The following is a 15,517-nucleotide window of genomic DNA, read 5'->3' as shown; positions in this document are numbered from 1 at the left end:
GGCTTGTGCCCTTGGCTTTGAGACAGATCTGAAAGGGGTGGCAGGCTGCCTAGGTCTCCTCAGGTCAGAAGAAGTTTGCCCCCAGCTCAATAAGCATCGGGCTTCAGTGAACTGGAGGCATCTCAAAATAACCGTAGCACTTGTGAGGTCTGTAGCAAAAAGGCTCCGCTCCTGTACGGTGACTCTAGCTCAGTCCTCAAAGGTTTGCTCTTACTAAGGCAGTCAAACGAGGGCAGTGTGAGCTGGAAAGCTGTGAGCAGGTTAACTCTGCTGATGGGGACGTAGTTGCATCCTCCAAAGCTTTGGGCTGTTCATAGAGGTATATGGCACCTTAATTCCTTCCTCACCTTCACTCGAACCTGGGTGTCTTTGCAGATTACCTCATCAGCCGGGCGCAGGCAGCCCTGGAGTCTGTGAGCTCCTTGGAGAACGGCCACGCGCAGTACGTGACTAACATGACAGGTAAAGGCACCTGGGCACAGTGTGTTTGGACAGGAGGCTGGACAGTCCAGTCTGAAACAGGCGGACGAGGAAGTTCGGCGTGCTTGCCGTGATTGGTTCCAGCCCGGAAGAATTCCTTGTGCTTAATTTGCTTGTGAAATCTGGAGGGCGTAAATAAATCACGCAGCAATGGGGCGCGTTCTGGCCAACACCGTGCGATGCTGTGCCAGGGCTGAGAGGCCAGGTGCCTGTGTGGAAGCGGCAGGCGCACTCTGGCAGCAATAGTCAGGCTGGGAGAAGGTGGAGGGGGCTGAGTGGTGACAGCGCTGGAAGCTTTCTGGTTGCGGGTGTATTGGGGAGCATGGGGTGTGCTGGCCCTAGTCTGTCACTTCGGTGTCGAGTGCGTGTGAGCTCCGAGAGGCACGTTTTCATACGTACCCTGAATGAACTCCTGAGCCTCTCCCTGTGTTCGCGGCATTCAGGTCCCTGCCTGTCTGGGGCGCTTGTTCCCGGATGGAGGGGTGCTGATGCTCCGCAGGATTAAGGCCAAGATTGTTCAGCCTCCTAAATCCACATTTCAGCTCCTAAGGGTGCAATTTCCAGGGGAGCCAAGTGAGTTCGGAGCAGATGTCTCTTCAAAGTCAGTATCAGGCTCTTTGGGAAAGGTTGGCCATGGTGATTTCCTCATGGTCACCCAGCTAGTCAGGGCTGGAGCTCGGACATGGGGGCAGGAGCCCTGGCTCCCAGGCCCGCGCATGGACCACTCTGCGCTTGTCAGGCAGTTACCGATTCAGCTGGCGTCCCAGCTCTGCTGGTGCTTCGGATGCTAGCCTTTGTTCTCTGCTGTGGGGTAGCTGACAGCCGCTTGGCATGAGGGGAGGAGAGGAAAGAGATGCTAGCCACAGGGCAGGCCGCTGCCAGCCTAGAATGGTCCCTGAAGTGTTCCTGTGGTCCCTTCATGTGAGAGCACCGGTGTTCATCTCTCTCTCTCTTTGGATAGATGCCTCAGGGTTGGTGGCAGCCCTGGCCCAGTTTGCTCACCTGACCGCTGACGCCATCGTGAATGGCAGCGCTACGTCCCACATGGCCCCCACCGACCCTGCCGACAGTGAGTACCGAACCCCGAGCCTGTACCCTGGTGCTGCTAGGACTGGCCCCAGCTGGGTAGCCCCTGTCTAGCCACTCGCAGGGCAGCCACAGCTGAGCCTGCCAATGCAGAAGCCCTGCCCCGCCGGCTGAGGGGCCTCACTCAAGCTTCATGTGACACATCCCCCCTGCAGGAACAGGGGACTTTGGTCTCCACGGCCAATTCAGGCCTTGGTCTCTCTGCCAGGGTGGTGCCCGTTAGTGCCAAAGGTCCTGACAGCCCAGTTGATGCAGACACTGGACTGAAACCCACCCAGCTAGCACAGCTCGTGCCTTGTTAGGACAAGTGCATGGGCTCTCCCCTGCTCTCAACACCTGCCCGTGTTCCCCGATGCCCGAGGTTGGTGCGGATTGGAGAACAGTCCCCCTCTGCCCCCACTGGCCTAGTACAAGGGGGCTCTGGGACCCACCGGTGCTGTCGGCGCCTGGCTGATGGAGACAGGAGATGCACGTGCAGCCAGTACTTTCCTGCGCTGCTGCGGTGGCTGATTATGAGCAGGAAGGTTCGTGTCAGCTGGGGGGCAACTGAGTGACTCACTGTGATGGTTAGGACTGGGGAGGCGGAGCTAAGTGCCTTTCTTCGCTCACTAAACGCGGTGCAGGCCTCAGCGGTTCTTCCCTTCTGTTGTCTAGTCAAGCACTCAGTAAATGTGACGGGTGCTCCGCCTGACTTGCCAGGAAGGAGCCTTCCCTGAAGCAGCCTGTCCCTTATTTTTTACGACACTGGCACCTAGCAGGATCCACTCAGATCAGGTCTGCGCCATGCAACACATAGAGAGTCCTGCCCCAGAGAGATTAGGTTTGAACTGAAGGAAATGGACAAAGATTGCACAGAAAAGCAGACCCCGGGGGCAATGTGACTTGCCCTATGGCATGCAGCAAGTTACTGGCAGAGCTAGCCATGTCATCCAAGCTCCAGCCCAGTGCTCTGGCTCCTAAGCCAGGCAGCCTTGGAGGTTCCTGTCTGTTCATCTGACTCCTCCAGCTGCTGGTCTGTCCTGTTGTTTAATTTCACATATCGGCTGAATTAGCTGGTTCTTCAAAGCATTTTACAACCACTGCTTAAGCCAGGGGTTCTCAGACTCCACTTCCCTGAGCCCCCTTCTGACAACAAAAATTACTACAAGGACCCGGGAGGAGGGGCTGAAGCCTGCATCCACCTCAGCCCCACTGCCTCAGGTTGGGGGGCTAACTCCAAAGCCTGAGCCATAACATGTGGGGGAAGGATGGGCAAAGTAGCTCCAGCCGGGGGCTTGTAACCTCACCCCTGCCATCTGGGGCTGAAGCCTTCAGGCACTGGCCTTGGTGCCAGGTGGTGAAGCTCATTCCTGGGTCCCAGGAAGTTTTTAAGCCAGGCCTGGGACCCTATTAAAACAGGTTCACAACTCACTTTGGTCGGAGACCTGCTGGTTTAACCCACCCAACATCTCTGAGGCAGAGAGGAGGAGGTCCTGGATGGAGTCATATGTCAGGATTAGGGCTCAGAAGCACCCGGCTCCCAGGCCCATGCTTGGCCCGTTAGGCCATGCTCCCTCACAAGAAGAAAAGAAACCACCTGCATTTTTCGTTAATCCTTTGCCGTAACGGAGGTTCTCTCCCCACCTCAGGATTAACTGAAACCTGCCGGGACTGCGGGCATCGGAGTCTGGAGTATCTGAATGAGCTGAAGGACAAGCAGCTGCTGAGGCAGGCAAACCCAGAGGACGTGAGAAGAACTCTGAAGGGCCTCCTTCAACTGGGCCAGGTACGGGGCCATTGTCAGAGTGGGGCCACGCTTGGTCTTCGACGCACATCCCTGGCTTGGGACAAACTGACCTTGGTGTAACTCCATCTAACCCAGAGGCGCTACACTCGGAATTAATTAGACCACTGGGTCCGAGATGTGCACGTCGGAGGAGGCTTGGATGATTCAGGTGGAAAAAAATATAGAGTCTGCAGTCCCTCCTGCCCCACCCCCCCAGCTTCTGTCCGCCCTGCTGTGTGCTGCAGAGCCTGGGGTTTCCTGGTTTCTATTTATAGCAGCGAATATGAGCCTTTGCACTGCTCAGGCAGCTTCTGGTGCCTAGTGAGTAGTGCTTAGCAGCAAACACTTAACACCTTTCACTTTCTCTCCTGCTGGAAAGTTCGTTGGAGCCTTCCAGCTTGCTACACCCAGCGCTGGGGCCCGGCTTGGGTTTTCTGCCTGGCACTTTCACCTTCTTCAGAAGGGCCCGTTCCAGCCCCAGAACATCTCCCTCCTCGAGTGTCGCCATTATGGGTGTTTGCTCCTGGCCAAGGGTCCCCCTCTGGTGTCTTTGGCTGGCAATTATACATTTGCCGGTGAGCACAAAGTGTGGGACTAGCTTCCCTTCCATCCACAGCTGTCCCTCCCTCCTCACTGTTATCACCACTGCTCCGTGAACAATTCACATGTGTGCCACGAGCGGCGCTTGGAAAAAATACACTGCTGGGATAAATATTCTGTTGTTAAAAACCAGATACAATGTTACTTCTTCAGTGCTGTGATACCTGATTAAATTACTTCCTTTTGTTTTTCCTTCCTTCTTGTTTATCTTGCTGCTTGGTTTTTGGGGGTTTCGTTTTTTTTGGCGGGGTGGGTTGTTTTGGCTTTGGTTTTGGTTTTGGTCTGACAGGTTTTTCAAAGAAAATTTTCATAGGTATTCTGCATAAGATAAATTGCTGTTCGGTGTTCCAGGGTCTCAGAAAGTTTAAGAAACACTGGTCTAAACTGGAAACCTTTACTCCAGACCTGCGATTGATTTCAGCCTCAGTCTGTAGCCTCATTGCTCTTGCTCTGCTTAAATCCCCTCTCCTTTCTCTTTGTGGCAATCACTGGCCAGTAGTTCTGCCTTTGTATTTGGCAACATCTTAAAATCTAAGTGCGTATTGAGTTATCATCCAGCACTCTACACCCCGGCTGGAAAAAGGAACCCTTCTCTGAGGACGGGTTTCATGTCTTATTCTTTATGATCTTCTCCAGATATGAACGCAGAGCACCTGGCTGATGAACCATGTCCACAGCTGGTATCAAGTGTCTCTGTGAACCTGCAGCCTCCACAGTTTACTTGTAGTGTAGGTAGCTGAGTTAGTCTGTGTCTTCAAAAGCAATGAGAAGTCCTGTGGCACCTTATAGACTAACATATTTTGGAGCATAAGCTTTCGTGGGCAAAGACCCGCTTCGTCAGATGCATCCGGTGAAGCAGGTCTTTGCTTATGCTCCAAAATATCTGTTAGGCTAGAAGGTGCCACAGGACTTCTTGTTGTTTTTGTATTTGCAGGAGCACCCGTTCTCCGTAGGTAGGAGCAGGCTGTGTTGGGCTGGGTGTCACAAGCAACGACTGGGAGACACTCCTGACCAAAGAGCTGATTTGCTGCTCTCACTTTCTTCCTCTCCTGGGGCTGGGCATTTGGTGCTGGAGGAACCTGCTCCAAGTCCAACCTCTCTGTTTTAACGTTTGGCTTTTTTAAAATTCCTCAGGTGCTTTATAAAAACCCCAAGCCAGCCGATAGCACCCGAGAGGCTAACAATTTTATTTATTAGGTAATGAGCTTTCATGGGTAAGACCCAACTAATAATTAAAATTGTTAGTCTTTAAGGTGCTACTGGACGTCTTGTTGTTTGTGAAGCTCCAGAGTAACACAGCCACCTTGCTGAGACTATTTATCACACGATTTATTTTGATTCCAGGAGGAATTTGTTTATAGAGGTTGAAATAACAGGATGGTGGGTAGCATCTCACTGGAAATAATGTGAGCTGGTTTCAGGGTATTTCAGTCCATTCAGTGACTTCTGAAGCTGTGAAAAACTTGCAAACCCACATGCGCTCTTCTGTCCCAACCCTCCCGCTAGCATTAGAAACTCTCCCATCGACCTGCCTCTGTGTGGGCGGCCAGGTAAATCAATTGCAGATAAGTCAATTCTAGTTTTCGTAGCTAGAACCGCATAGCTGCAATCAACTTCCTTGCCTAGTGTAGACCAAGCCCGAAGGTGCCACACCAGGGAGGTACGACCTGTACTAAACTAGAGAACAATGGGCTCTTTTGCCTTCCAAGCACTCTAGGAAGCTATCACTGCGCTCTTATCTGGCAGAGAAATGGCACCATTGTGAAGTGCGGTTCTGTCCCTGTTTTTTTGAAGTGCTTTCTTTAAACAGAAAACCAAATTTCCTTGACGACCCTTTGAATTGCTCTGAGATTCTTCTGAGAAACATACTACAAGACGCTGGTTCACCTGGGTCTTTCCAAGTTATGTAGAGTAGGGGTCTTGGGCATTTCTTCTTTCCAGACCAGAGAGATATTCTTGCTAGTTGTTTGCTTGAAATCTCTAGGGAAGTTTTTATCCTGACACCAGATTTAACATTGGTGTGTTGCTTTCTGCCCTTTGCCAGGAGCTGAGACCCAAAAGCTTAGACATCAAGCAAGAAGAGCTGGGTGATATGGTTGATAAGGAAATGGCCTCCACCTCAGCAGCTATTGAAGATGCTGTCAAAAGGATAGAGGTAAGATGAAGCTACTTGGCTCTTTGGCTATGTCAACACTAGAAGCATCTCTGTCGACAGAAGTTTACTGTCAACAGGGAAGTCTCGATGGAACCTCTGTCAACAGATTGCATCTACACGCAACTTGCTCTGTCAACAGAGAGCTTCCAGACTGTGCTGCCCTGTGGTGCCAGAAAGCAGAACGGCAGCTCTGCAAAGAGGGCTGCCTGGCAACCTGAAGACCTCTCTGTCGACAGAAGTGTCTCCGCTGCACTTCTGTTGCCAGTACTCTGTCAAGACATTGTTATGCCTCAGATTTTTGCGGGATAATACTGTCGAGGCAAATGCAGAATTCTGTCGAGAATCTGTTGTCAGAATGCTTTAAGTGTGTAGATGCTCCCTGAGTTATGTCATAAGAACATAAGAACGGCCATATTGGGTCAGACCAAAGGTCCATCTAGCCCAGTATCCCGTCTGCTGACGGTAGCCAATGCCTGGTGCCCCAGAGGAGGTGAACCGAAGACAATGACCAAGCGATTTGTCTCCTGCCTTCCATCTCCCGCCTTCGACAAAAGGCTAGGCACCATACCTTACCCCTTGCTAATAGCCATCTATGGATCTAATCTCCAAATATTTGTCGAGCTCTTTTTTAAACTGTTAGAGTCCTGGCCTTCACAGCATCCTCTGGTAAGGAGTTCCACAGGTTGACTGTGCGCTGTGTGAAGAAAAACTTTCTTGTATTAGTTTTGAACCTGCTTCCCATTAATTTCATTTGGTGTCCTCTAGTTCTTCTAGAGACCCCTTCTGTCAACCAAACTCTCTAGTGTAGCCCCAGCCTTTGTGTCCAGAAGACACACGTCAGAAATCTGTGTGACTTCTGGCCTGAGTCCCTTTAGAACTTTGTACCTGTCACACACTGACTCAAGATCCCAAGACAAACAAGGACCCAGAATTTTCACACCTGACAACGTCAGTTCATTTGACAGGATCTCACAAAGGGAAACTTTCTTCCTTTATTTTTCCTACTACAGCCAGTCAGGTGGCAGTTTTTAACCACCTCTTCATGTATTCTCAACAGGAGATGATGAATCAGGCCAGAAATAAAAGCTCTGGCGTTAAACTGGAAGTGAATGAGAGGTAAGTAAAAGCACCAGCTAAGAGAGAGTTAGCACGCATGGAGTCTGGATCTTGTGCTTTTGAGTGGAAGAGCTATTAGTGAGGCCATAGCTGTCTTTAAATGAAGTCATCTAGGTAGTGGTGTCTCCCGGGCTTACCTGTGCCTTGTACCATCAGAACTTACTGCACAACTGTACTTTCAACATTTTGCTTGAAATAAGAAATCTGTCACATGCAGAGTGAGAGGAAAAAGTACATCCTTGATAGAAGATGCCAGGCTAACAGAATCATACAATCCTAGGGCTGGAAGGAACCTCAGGAGGTCATCGAGTCTGGCCCCCTTCCCAAATCAGGATGAACCCCAACTAAATCATCCCAGCCTGGACTCTGTCAAGCCAGTCCTTAAAAACCTCTAGGGATGGAGATTCCACTACCTCTCTCCGTAACGCATTCCAGTGCTTCACTGCCCTCCTGCAGAAAGTTTTGCCTAATATCCAACCTACACCTCTCCCTCTGTAACTTCAGACCATTGTTCCTTGTTCTGCCACCCGTCCGTCTTCTTTAGATGCCCCCCTTCAGGAAGTTGAACGCTGCTGTTAAATTACCCCTCAGAATTCTCTTCTGCAAACCAAATAATCGCAAATTCCTCAGCGGTCATGTGCTCCAGCCCCTTAATCATTTTCATTGCCCTCCCTTGAACCTGCTCCAGCACATCTGCATACTTTCTATACTTGGAGGGCCCAGAACTGGACACAATAGTCCAGATGAGGCCCCACTTGAGCCAAGTGGAGGGAAATAACAAGTGCTTCTCCTAGTGCACCCAAATGCTGTTAGCCTTCTTGGCTCCAAGGGCACACTGTTGACTCATTTCCAGCCTCTCACCCACTATAATCCCCAGGTCCTTTTCTACTGTGCTGTTAGTTAGCCAGTTGGTCCCCAGCCCATAAGGGTGCTTGGGGATTTTTCCATCCTAAGCACAGGGCTCTCCACTTGTCCTTTTTCAATTTTATCCAATTTCTTTTGGCCCAATCCTCCAATTTATCTAGATCACTCTGGACTCTATCCATACCCTCCAACATATTTACCTGTCCCCATAGCTTAGTGAGAGATGGGAATTGAACCCAGGTAGCTAGTAGTCAAGGCTAGTGCTCAAACCACTCTACCAGAGCAGGTACTGTATATTTTGCAGCAAAATTATGAGTACAGGTTAAACCCCTCTAACCTGGAACTCTCATCTGGCAACATCTGTAATCCGGCATGATTTTAGTTAGCTGGATGACCACTTATCATGTGTATGCCCAAGTTTCCCATGGTCCCTTAAAGTTTGTTTACAGCCACCAGTCCTGGCTCTCAGTGTTTTGTGCTGTTTCTTAGCTCGAATTGACCATTAAATGTCTTCAAAGAGCCTATGAAGCAGTGGAAGTGTTGGTGATGTGCTGGACAATATTGACCTCCTGTGGTCTGGCAAAATTCTCTCATTTGGCACCAGTCAGGTCCAGAGGGTGCTGAACTAGAGAGGATCAATCTGTGCAACAGACATTGCTGTATCTTTTTGAAGAAGTTTACTGAGGTCCCTCACAGCGGGTTCTGCTTGATCTGGTTTCATTTCTGTTTCATTTCAGTCACGCACAAGATGGTCTGTGACTCAAACTTGCTAAATATTTTCTCTTCTTTCCAACAGAATTTTGAACTCCTGCACTGATCTGATGAAGGTACTTGTGATGTTAAACCTCCCTTAAAATTCCTGGTAACTTAAAACAAGCGACTGAGCAATCACTCTTTATAAAATCCTTGTAAAACAATAGCATCTGCTTTGACTTGTTTCAGGCAATTAGGCTTCTCGTAATGACATCTACCCACTTACAGAAGGAGATTGTGGAAAGCGGAAGGGTAAGGCTCCCTTCGGGACCCTCCATCTACTCCTCTTTGTGGGCTGACACATGATACCAGGGGAATTTTTTTCACCGATTGCTGGGCTTGCACAAATACTAACCTAATGTCAGTTTCTGAATCAGACTGTGTGCTATGAAATGAAAGATGTATGTTGAAAAAGGCATCCGCGACTTGTGCTGTTAGATGTTTGCTTTCATCTTAACAAGTCTGGCCAATGTACAGTGGATGGTGACAGACTCAATCCAGTCTGTTTTAAACACAAGCCAATTTTTTTCAGTCCTGGAGAGCTAGAGTTATTGATTAGGTATTTAGGTCAATGTGGCCTGGGATGTCAAGAGATGTGAAATGCCTGCAGCTCTCACTGACATTGGGCCCAGCATGGCTGGAAATGAGGGCATGTCTAGCTATTGATTTGAGAGCCTCCTGCTTTGGGGAAAATGTAGCGTACTTGTTCTGTATTTTTGTAGCATGAGTTTGTTTGACCGGAGTCCCCTGGGACAAGCTGTGCTTGGTGTACTCAAGGCTGTTGAAGCTTTCAAGAACAGTTTTAAACTGTCACCTCAATTTTGATATGTTTATTGTTTGAGAAACAGGTGCAAAGTGTGGCCTATGAAATGCAACAATATTTTTTGTGACAACAGGGGGCAGCAACGACCCAAGAATTTTATGCGAAGAACTCCCGTTGGACAGAAGGCTTGATCTCTGCTTCCAAAGCGGTGGGATGGGGAGCCACACAGCTTGTGTAGGTGTCTGCCACACCTGTAGGTTTTAAATAGTCCCAGACTGGAAATGGTTTTCACGCACCGCATGGAAGATGACTCTCAGGATCAGTGTTCCCGGTAAAATGAGCGCTGGGGCAGCCACTTAGGAGAGAATGAGGTGCTGCCCGGCTGATTAGCCAAGCGCCCAGAGCTGGCAGCCGGTGTTTCTATTGGTGGTGCACATTTGCACAAGCCTTGGTGCACATAACAAAATTTATTCAGCCTGTGAATGGAAAAAAAATAGAGGCTGAACTGCATTAAGCATATACAGAGGTTCTGTACATCCAGACCTGTAAACCAATGAGAGCTCTGGTTTCCTCCAAGCAACTGAATTAAGAGCTGACCAAAGAGAGCAGATGAAATCATATCTCCATTTTCTGTATCCAAACCCCTTATTTCATTGAACAGCTCCTGTCTCCCTGGCTGCTGCCCTTTGGTCATCAGCTTCTACTAATACAGATGTTGGATTGTAAGCTTTGTCCTGGGGAAAGGATTTTACTTGTGTTAGCAAAATCATAACTATTGAGTTATGTACTGGGTGTTATCACAATGTAAATAGTGACAACAGTGTAGGGCGGAGTCCTGCCAGGAGCAGGACTCTGTTCCAACCGGTGTGACTGGTAGGTTTGGGTCTAGGGGAGAATATTCTATAACTTAACACATTTCACTGCAAGGAAGTTTTGTATACTGATAGCCTGAATCCAGGTCCTTATGGGACCACCCTAATCATCCTCTTCCTCCTTGGTTTTTACACCCTTTTAGTACTTCTAGCCTGGGGTTTTAACATGTGTCCTCTATACACACACCTTTTCAAAGAAAAGCTTTGCAAGCAATGATTTAAAGGCACATGCCATGTTCTAAGGAGCTACAGCTTTGCATTTCCCGGCTTTAAATTTACACCAAGCCTCTCTAATCAGACGTCACTGTCCATCTATATTGTAGAGAATCTGCGGACAGAGTGGTCCTGCACACAGGCAAATACGAGGAACTGATCGTCTGCTCCCATGAGATTGCGGCCAGCACAGCCCAGTTGGTGGCTGCATCCAAGGTATGCATCTGTAAGAGGCATCAAGTCTTTCTGGTCTGGTGGGGACATGTCTAGGGGTCAGCCTGGGGGATTCTGTGTCCCCTTATGAATCCAGCTAAGAAAATTCTATCATGAAGAGAAATTTAATTATGGTTTTCAAGTAGGCTGTGAATGAGAATCCGGGGGGCAAATGCTTCATCTCCAGAAGGTGTCTGAAAAGAGGATACACCACTTCCTCCTTCTCCTGTTGAGGTGACTCACTAGTAAGAGTTCTGAAACTTATACAAAACAAAGAACGGTAGACACCTGTGTTGGAGATGATCCGTGTTTCATTTGCTACCACCTTTCCCATGTATGTGGACAAAAGAGGATTTTAAAGGCTCAAATGAGGGCTAGGTAGATACAGCTAAACTCTCATTAATTGGTATTTGAGTGACCGGCGCTCTCAAATGACCGACATAACTCAGAGCTGAGTAGCATTGGTCGGGGGAGGGGACAGGGAACATGTATTTACGAGATACATTGTAAGAAGCCGGCAGCAGTAAAATCTCGTTGGTTTAGCAAAACAAAAAAGCAGTCCAGTAGCACTGTAAAAACTAACCAAATAATTTAGTCTTTGTTACAACTCATTGGGTTAGATGGAAGTGACACTCCTAGAGGGACCTTAAATGGTAACTGACAAACCTCACATGTCTTGGCATCATGTTCCGGAAAGAAATCAGGAACAGACATGCTTAATCTAGCCCCATTAATCATGCAGTTAGCAAACAATTTAAATAGTCAACAGGGGCTCCTTCTCTCCTGAAGAGGACACCTGTCTGCTTTCAGCATGGGCTCTGTAGCAAGCTGCCTGCTCTTAAAGGGGAAACCTGGGTGCTGCGGGGGGTGCCCACTCTGGAGCTGGCTGCAGCTCCCCCTGCGTGCCAGCCTCCTACCCTCCCCTCTGTGGGGCTCTGCCTTTGGAGGATTTTGCAGAGCCGTGGGGATGGGAGATGGCAGCTGTAGCTGCCTCCTGCCCAGGCCCAGGCCCAGCCCCAGCCCCAGCCCCATCACCACCCTACCACCCAGCACAGAGCCAGGAAGAAAAGTACAGGGAGTTGGAGCTGGGTTTTGTGTACAGAGCGTGAGCAATGCCCTGCCCTGGGTGGGGGGAATCCCACTCACACAGTCCTGTGTCCCTCCATGCTGCGTGAGTGCAGCTGGCAGGTTCCTCTGCACTCCCACCCAGTGGGAGTACCGAACGCTCAATTATCCAGAATATTTGGTTATCTGGCAAACCCCACCCTGCTCCCATGGATGCCGGATATCAGAGAGTTCACTGTAGCTAATTGGGTTCTTTTATCTGTGTTGGGTTGTTAGATGATTAAAACTAAAAGTATGTGAAAAGCTTATTTTCTCTCTTTCATTGCTGATGCTTTGTTAGTTCCCTTATTTTGGTCACACTGGACACTGAACATAAACTGCAGGTTAAATCTTTCTTGTCCAGCAACAGCTATGGTCCAGCATACTTTTAGTCAGGTTATCATGGGTGTGGCCAAGTTTCCCCACAGTCCCATAAAGTTTTACAGCCACCAGTCCTGGCTCTCTGTGTTCTGTGCTATTATTTAGCTGGACTAGAGACATTCAACCCGTCATCAGTTTCATATTTGCTTCGAGTCCCTTTAATCTTCAGGATCCTATGGGCTGGCAACATGCTGCTGCAGTAACGTTCACATTAATAAACAATTCTCACAATCACCTTCCAAGAAAACCTAGAGGCTAGGCCTAACTTGCGTGATGTAGTGACCTTAGAAATAACTAGAACATCATGAAGTCCTGTGGCACCTTATAGACTGACAGATATTTTGGAGCATCTGATGAAGCGGGTCTTTGCCTAACCGATAGGTTTTCTTAGAAGGTGATTGTGAGAATTGGTATCTCTTTTACTTCTGAAGCACTCAGGCTTTGCAGTCAGACGCTTTTGGAAGTAGTGTGACAGGTTTCAGAGAGGCAGCCATGGTCCTGTTTTTTTCAGCAAAAACAGGAAGTCCAGTGGCACCTTAAAGACTAACAAATGCATTTGAGCATAAGCCTTCGTGACATACCGCTCTCTTTTTCAGCTGTTTGAGGTGAAAAAGGCAGGGAGCTTGTCCACACTTGTTTTGTTTTCAGGAAAACCCCCCTTTTCCAGAAAAAAAGACCCTTTGCATCCACGCTGCAAAACATGTTAGCCTGGAATAACACAACATTTAACTCAAAATACTTACTCCACCAAAAGGAACCATTGTTGTGGGCCTCCCCTGCTTTGAATTTCAAAAAATGACTCAGTGTGTGAGCAGAGGTAATTATGACACAATTGGCCTCCGGGAAGGCGTCCCACATCATTGCTCTTATTTTCAAATTGGGCTCTCTAGTGTGAATGCTCAGCTTTGAAATGCTCCTGCCATGTGAACACTCTTTTCAGAGAGCACTTATTTAGGCATCAGAACGTTGCAATAAGTTCTCCCTGGAAAACCCTGTAGTGCAGCCATAGCAGGGATACAGAGCAAGGCGTGTAAATCAGGGCAGGGGTGGCTTTGGTGGCTCTTAGGCAAAGTAACGTGAAACTGCTGAGCTGGAATTCATATGCAAATTTGAAAATGGGGCTGAATGGAGGCACAACGGGGCTCTCTCATTACGGGAAGTAATTGCTCTTCAGGTCCACGCCCTGGCTCATCCCTGTTGGAGTTGAGCCCGTCCTCCCTGGTATAAATTTGTTAGCCTTTAGGGTGCCATCGGACTCCTTGTTTTTGGCAGTGTGTTTGCCTACATACAGAAGACTGAAGTTATTTGCATTTCCCATGTAGCCAAGTAACACTCAGAGCACCTGGTTGATCTTTGCAGGTGAAAGCGGATAAGAACAGCAGGAACCTGGGCAAGCTCCAGGAGTGCTCACGCAACGTCAATGAAATGGCTGCCAACGTCGTGGCTTCCACTAAGTCAGGACAGGAGCAGATTGAAGACAAAGGTGAGGCGTGACCACAGCCTGGGGCGCGTCAGTGTAGCAATCAACATGACTCACCCGCTGAGCTTTCTGCTCACCTGGGTCAGTGCATGTGCAGCTCTAGCGAGCAGAGCTGGTCCATGTTAAGCACTTATACAGGGCCAGGGGAAGGAGCCTAGCATGTGGGATTAGTGTGACGTACTAGCAACAACGATGAGGAAACTTTTTTGGGTTGGGGGGACAGTGACCCACAGAAAATCCTTACAAGAAGGGAACCCCCCCCCCCTGCTCCTCCAGCCCCTCACCGACCTGGCGCTCAAGGAAGAAGAGGCACTAAACCCCCTCACAGGTGTGCACGCCTTATGCCCTTCAAGTTTCAGACCCTATGGCAGGAGGCACCAAGGCTCAGCTCCTCTGGAGACCCAAGGTGAGAGAGTTTTGTGGCTCTCCCAGGCTCTGGAGTGGGGCCAGAACTGAGGGGTTCAGTGTGTGTGGGGATGCCGGGAAGCGGGAAAGAGTGAGGGTGCAGGGTCTGGCTGGAAGGGAGGAGGCAGGAGCGGAGTGGGAGGCGAGGGTGCGGGAGGAAGCAAGGCCCTGGGGTGCCTAGCTGGTGTAGCTCTAGAGCACAGCTAGCTTCGGCCAGCTCTGGGCCGTGCAGGGATGTGCTCCCTGAAAACACTGCTTTCCACTGCCCCATTGGTTGTGATCCCCAGCCAATGGGAGTGATGGGGGGCAGTACCTGTGATTCCCGGCCAGCGGGAGTGACGGGGCAGTACCATCTTCCCCCTCCAGCCTCACTCTAGCTCTGGCTTGCCTTGATTGGGCCTGTAAGGCCCAGGGCTCCCCTCTCCCCCCCGCAGCAGGAAGCCTGCACTGGTGCTCCAGACACACTGCCCCCTGCTGCATGTAGCTGAAGCTCCAGCACTGGCTCACCCGGCTGCTGGGGCTTGTGGGGGCAGCCCCAAGCTTTGTGAGCCTAATCAAGGCAAGTTGTGGGCTAGATCCAGCCCGGGGGTGGGGGGGAGCTGTACATTCCCCATCCCTCTGCTGTTAGATTCCCCCTTTCTGCAGGTTGCAGCTCTTGGCCTGGAGAAACCTGTGCCTCCCTCTGGGCTGGAGACAGAATATGGGAACTGACAGCTAATAACCTCCATTGGGCCTGCAAGAAAAGTGGTTGTTACAGGATTGAACATCTCAGTCGTTTCACATAAATATTTAGGACCCGGTTAATAACGTTTCCAGGGAATAAGTGTGACAGTGACCAGCCTGGCTGAGACATGGGGGCTCGAACTAGTGAACACCAAAGCTAAGACCAAGGTGGGGCTGCAGGTGGATAGTCCTAGTGCTACACCTAGGGTTGGGCTAGCCTTGCAGCAGCTGTGGATTGGGCACAGAGAGTTAGTAACACACTCAACGGTGGGGGGTGAAACCAGCACCTTCGCCACATCTTTGAAGTGAGGGAGGGTGTGTGTGAAAGATCGCGCGTGTCCAGGTAGTTCTGTTCTGTACCAGTGCTGGGACGTGAGCCTTGTAAGCTACTGGATAAACCATGCCCCCCTCTCCTCTCTGTCTCTCTCCCCACACGTCCAGACACTATGGACTTCTCTGGCATGTCGCTCATCAAACTGAAGAAGGAAGAAATGGAGACGCAGGTATGGCAGCCCTTGCTGAGAAGAGGCAAACAGGGCGGGTT

The 15,517-nt window shown here is 49.7% G+C and overlaps 1 protein-coding gene across 2 annotated transcripts in view; it reads left to right on the top strand.

The window, feature by feature from the left end:
- The window catches only part of HIP1R (huntingtin interacting protein 1 related), a 67,846-nt gene that overhangs the window by 48,450 nt on the left and 3,879 nt on the right, over positions 1-15,517 (top strand). For both annotated transcript variants that reach the window (XM_075012999.1, XM_075012998.1), the window contains 11 exons: positions 376-462; positions 1,442-1,549; positions 3,195-3,331; positions 5,976-6,086; positions 7,144-7,202; positions 8,863-8,893; positions 9,009-9,071; positions 9,716-9,816; positions 10,778-10,883; positions 13,725-13,848; positions 15,415-15,476. In XM_075012999.1, the coding sequence (XP_074869100.1) occupies positions 376-462; positions 1,442-1,549; positions 3,195-3,331; positions 5,976-6,086; positions 7,144-7,202; positions 8,863-8,893; positions 9,009-9,071; positions 9,716-9,816; positions 10,778-10,883; positions 13,725-13,848; positions 15,415-15,476 (989 nt within the window). The remainder of the gene's footprint in view (positions 1-375; positions 463-1,441; positions 1,550-3,194; positions 3,332-5,975; positions 6,087-7,143; positions 7,203-8,862; positions 8,894-9,008; positions 9,072-9,715; positions 9,817-10,777; positions 10,884-13,724; positions 13,849-15,414; positions 15,477-15,517) is intronic.

Source organism: Carettochelys insculpta, chromosome 18 (genome assembly GCF_033958435.1).
Source record: "Carettochelys insculpta isolate YL-2023 chromosome 18, ASM3395843v1, whole genome shotgun sequence".
Taxonomy (NCBI): domain Eukaryota; kingdom Metazoa; phylum Chordata; order Testudines; family Carettochelyidae; genus Carettochelys; species Carettochelys insculpta.
The sequence above is the reverse complement of the archived record's forward strand: the minus strand, read 5'-3'. Positions and strand labels throughout refer to the sequence as shown.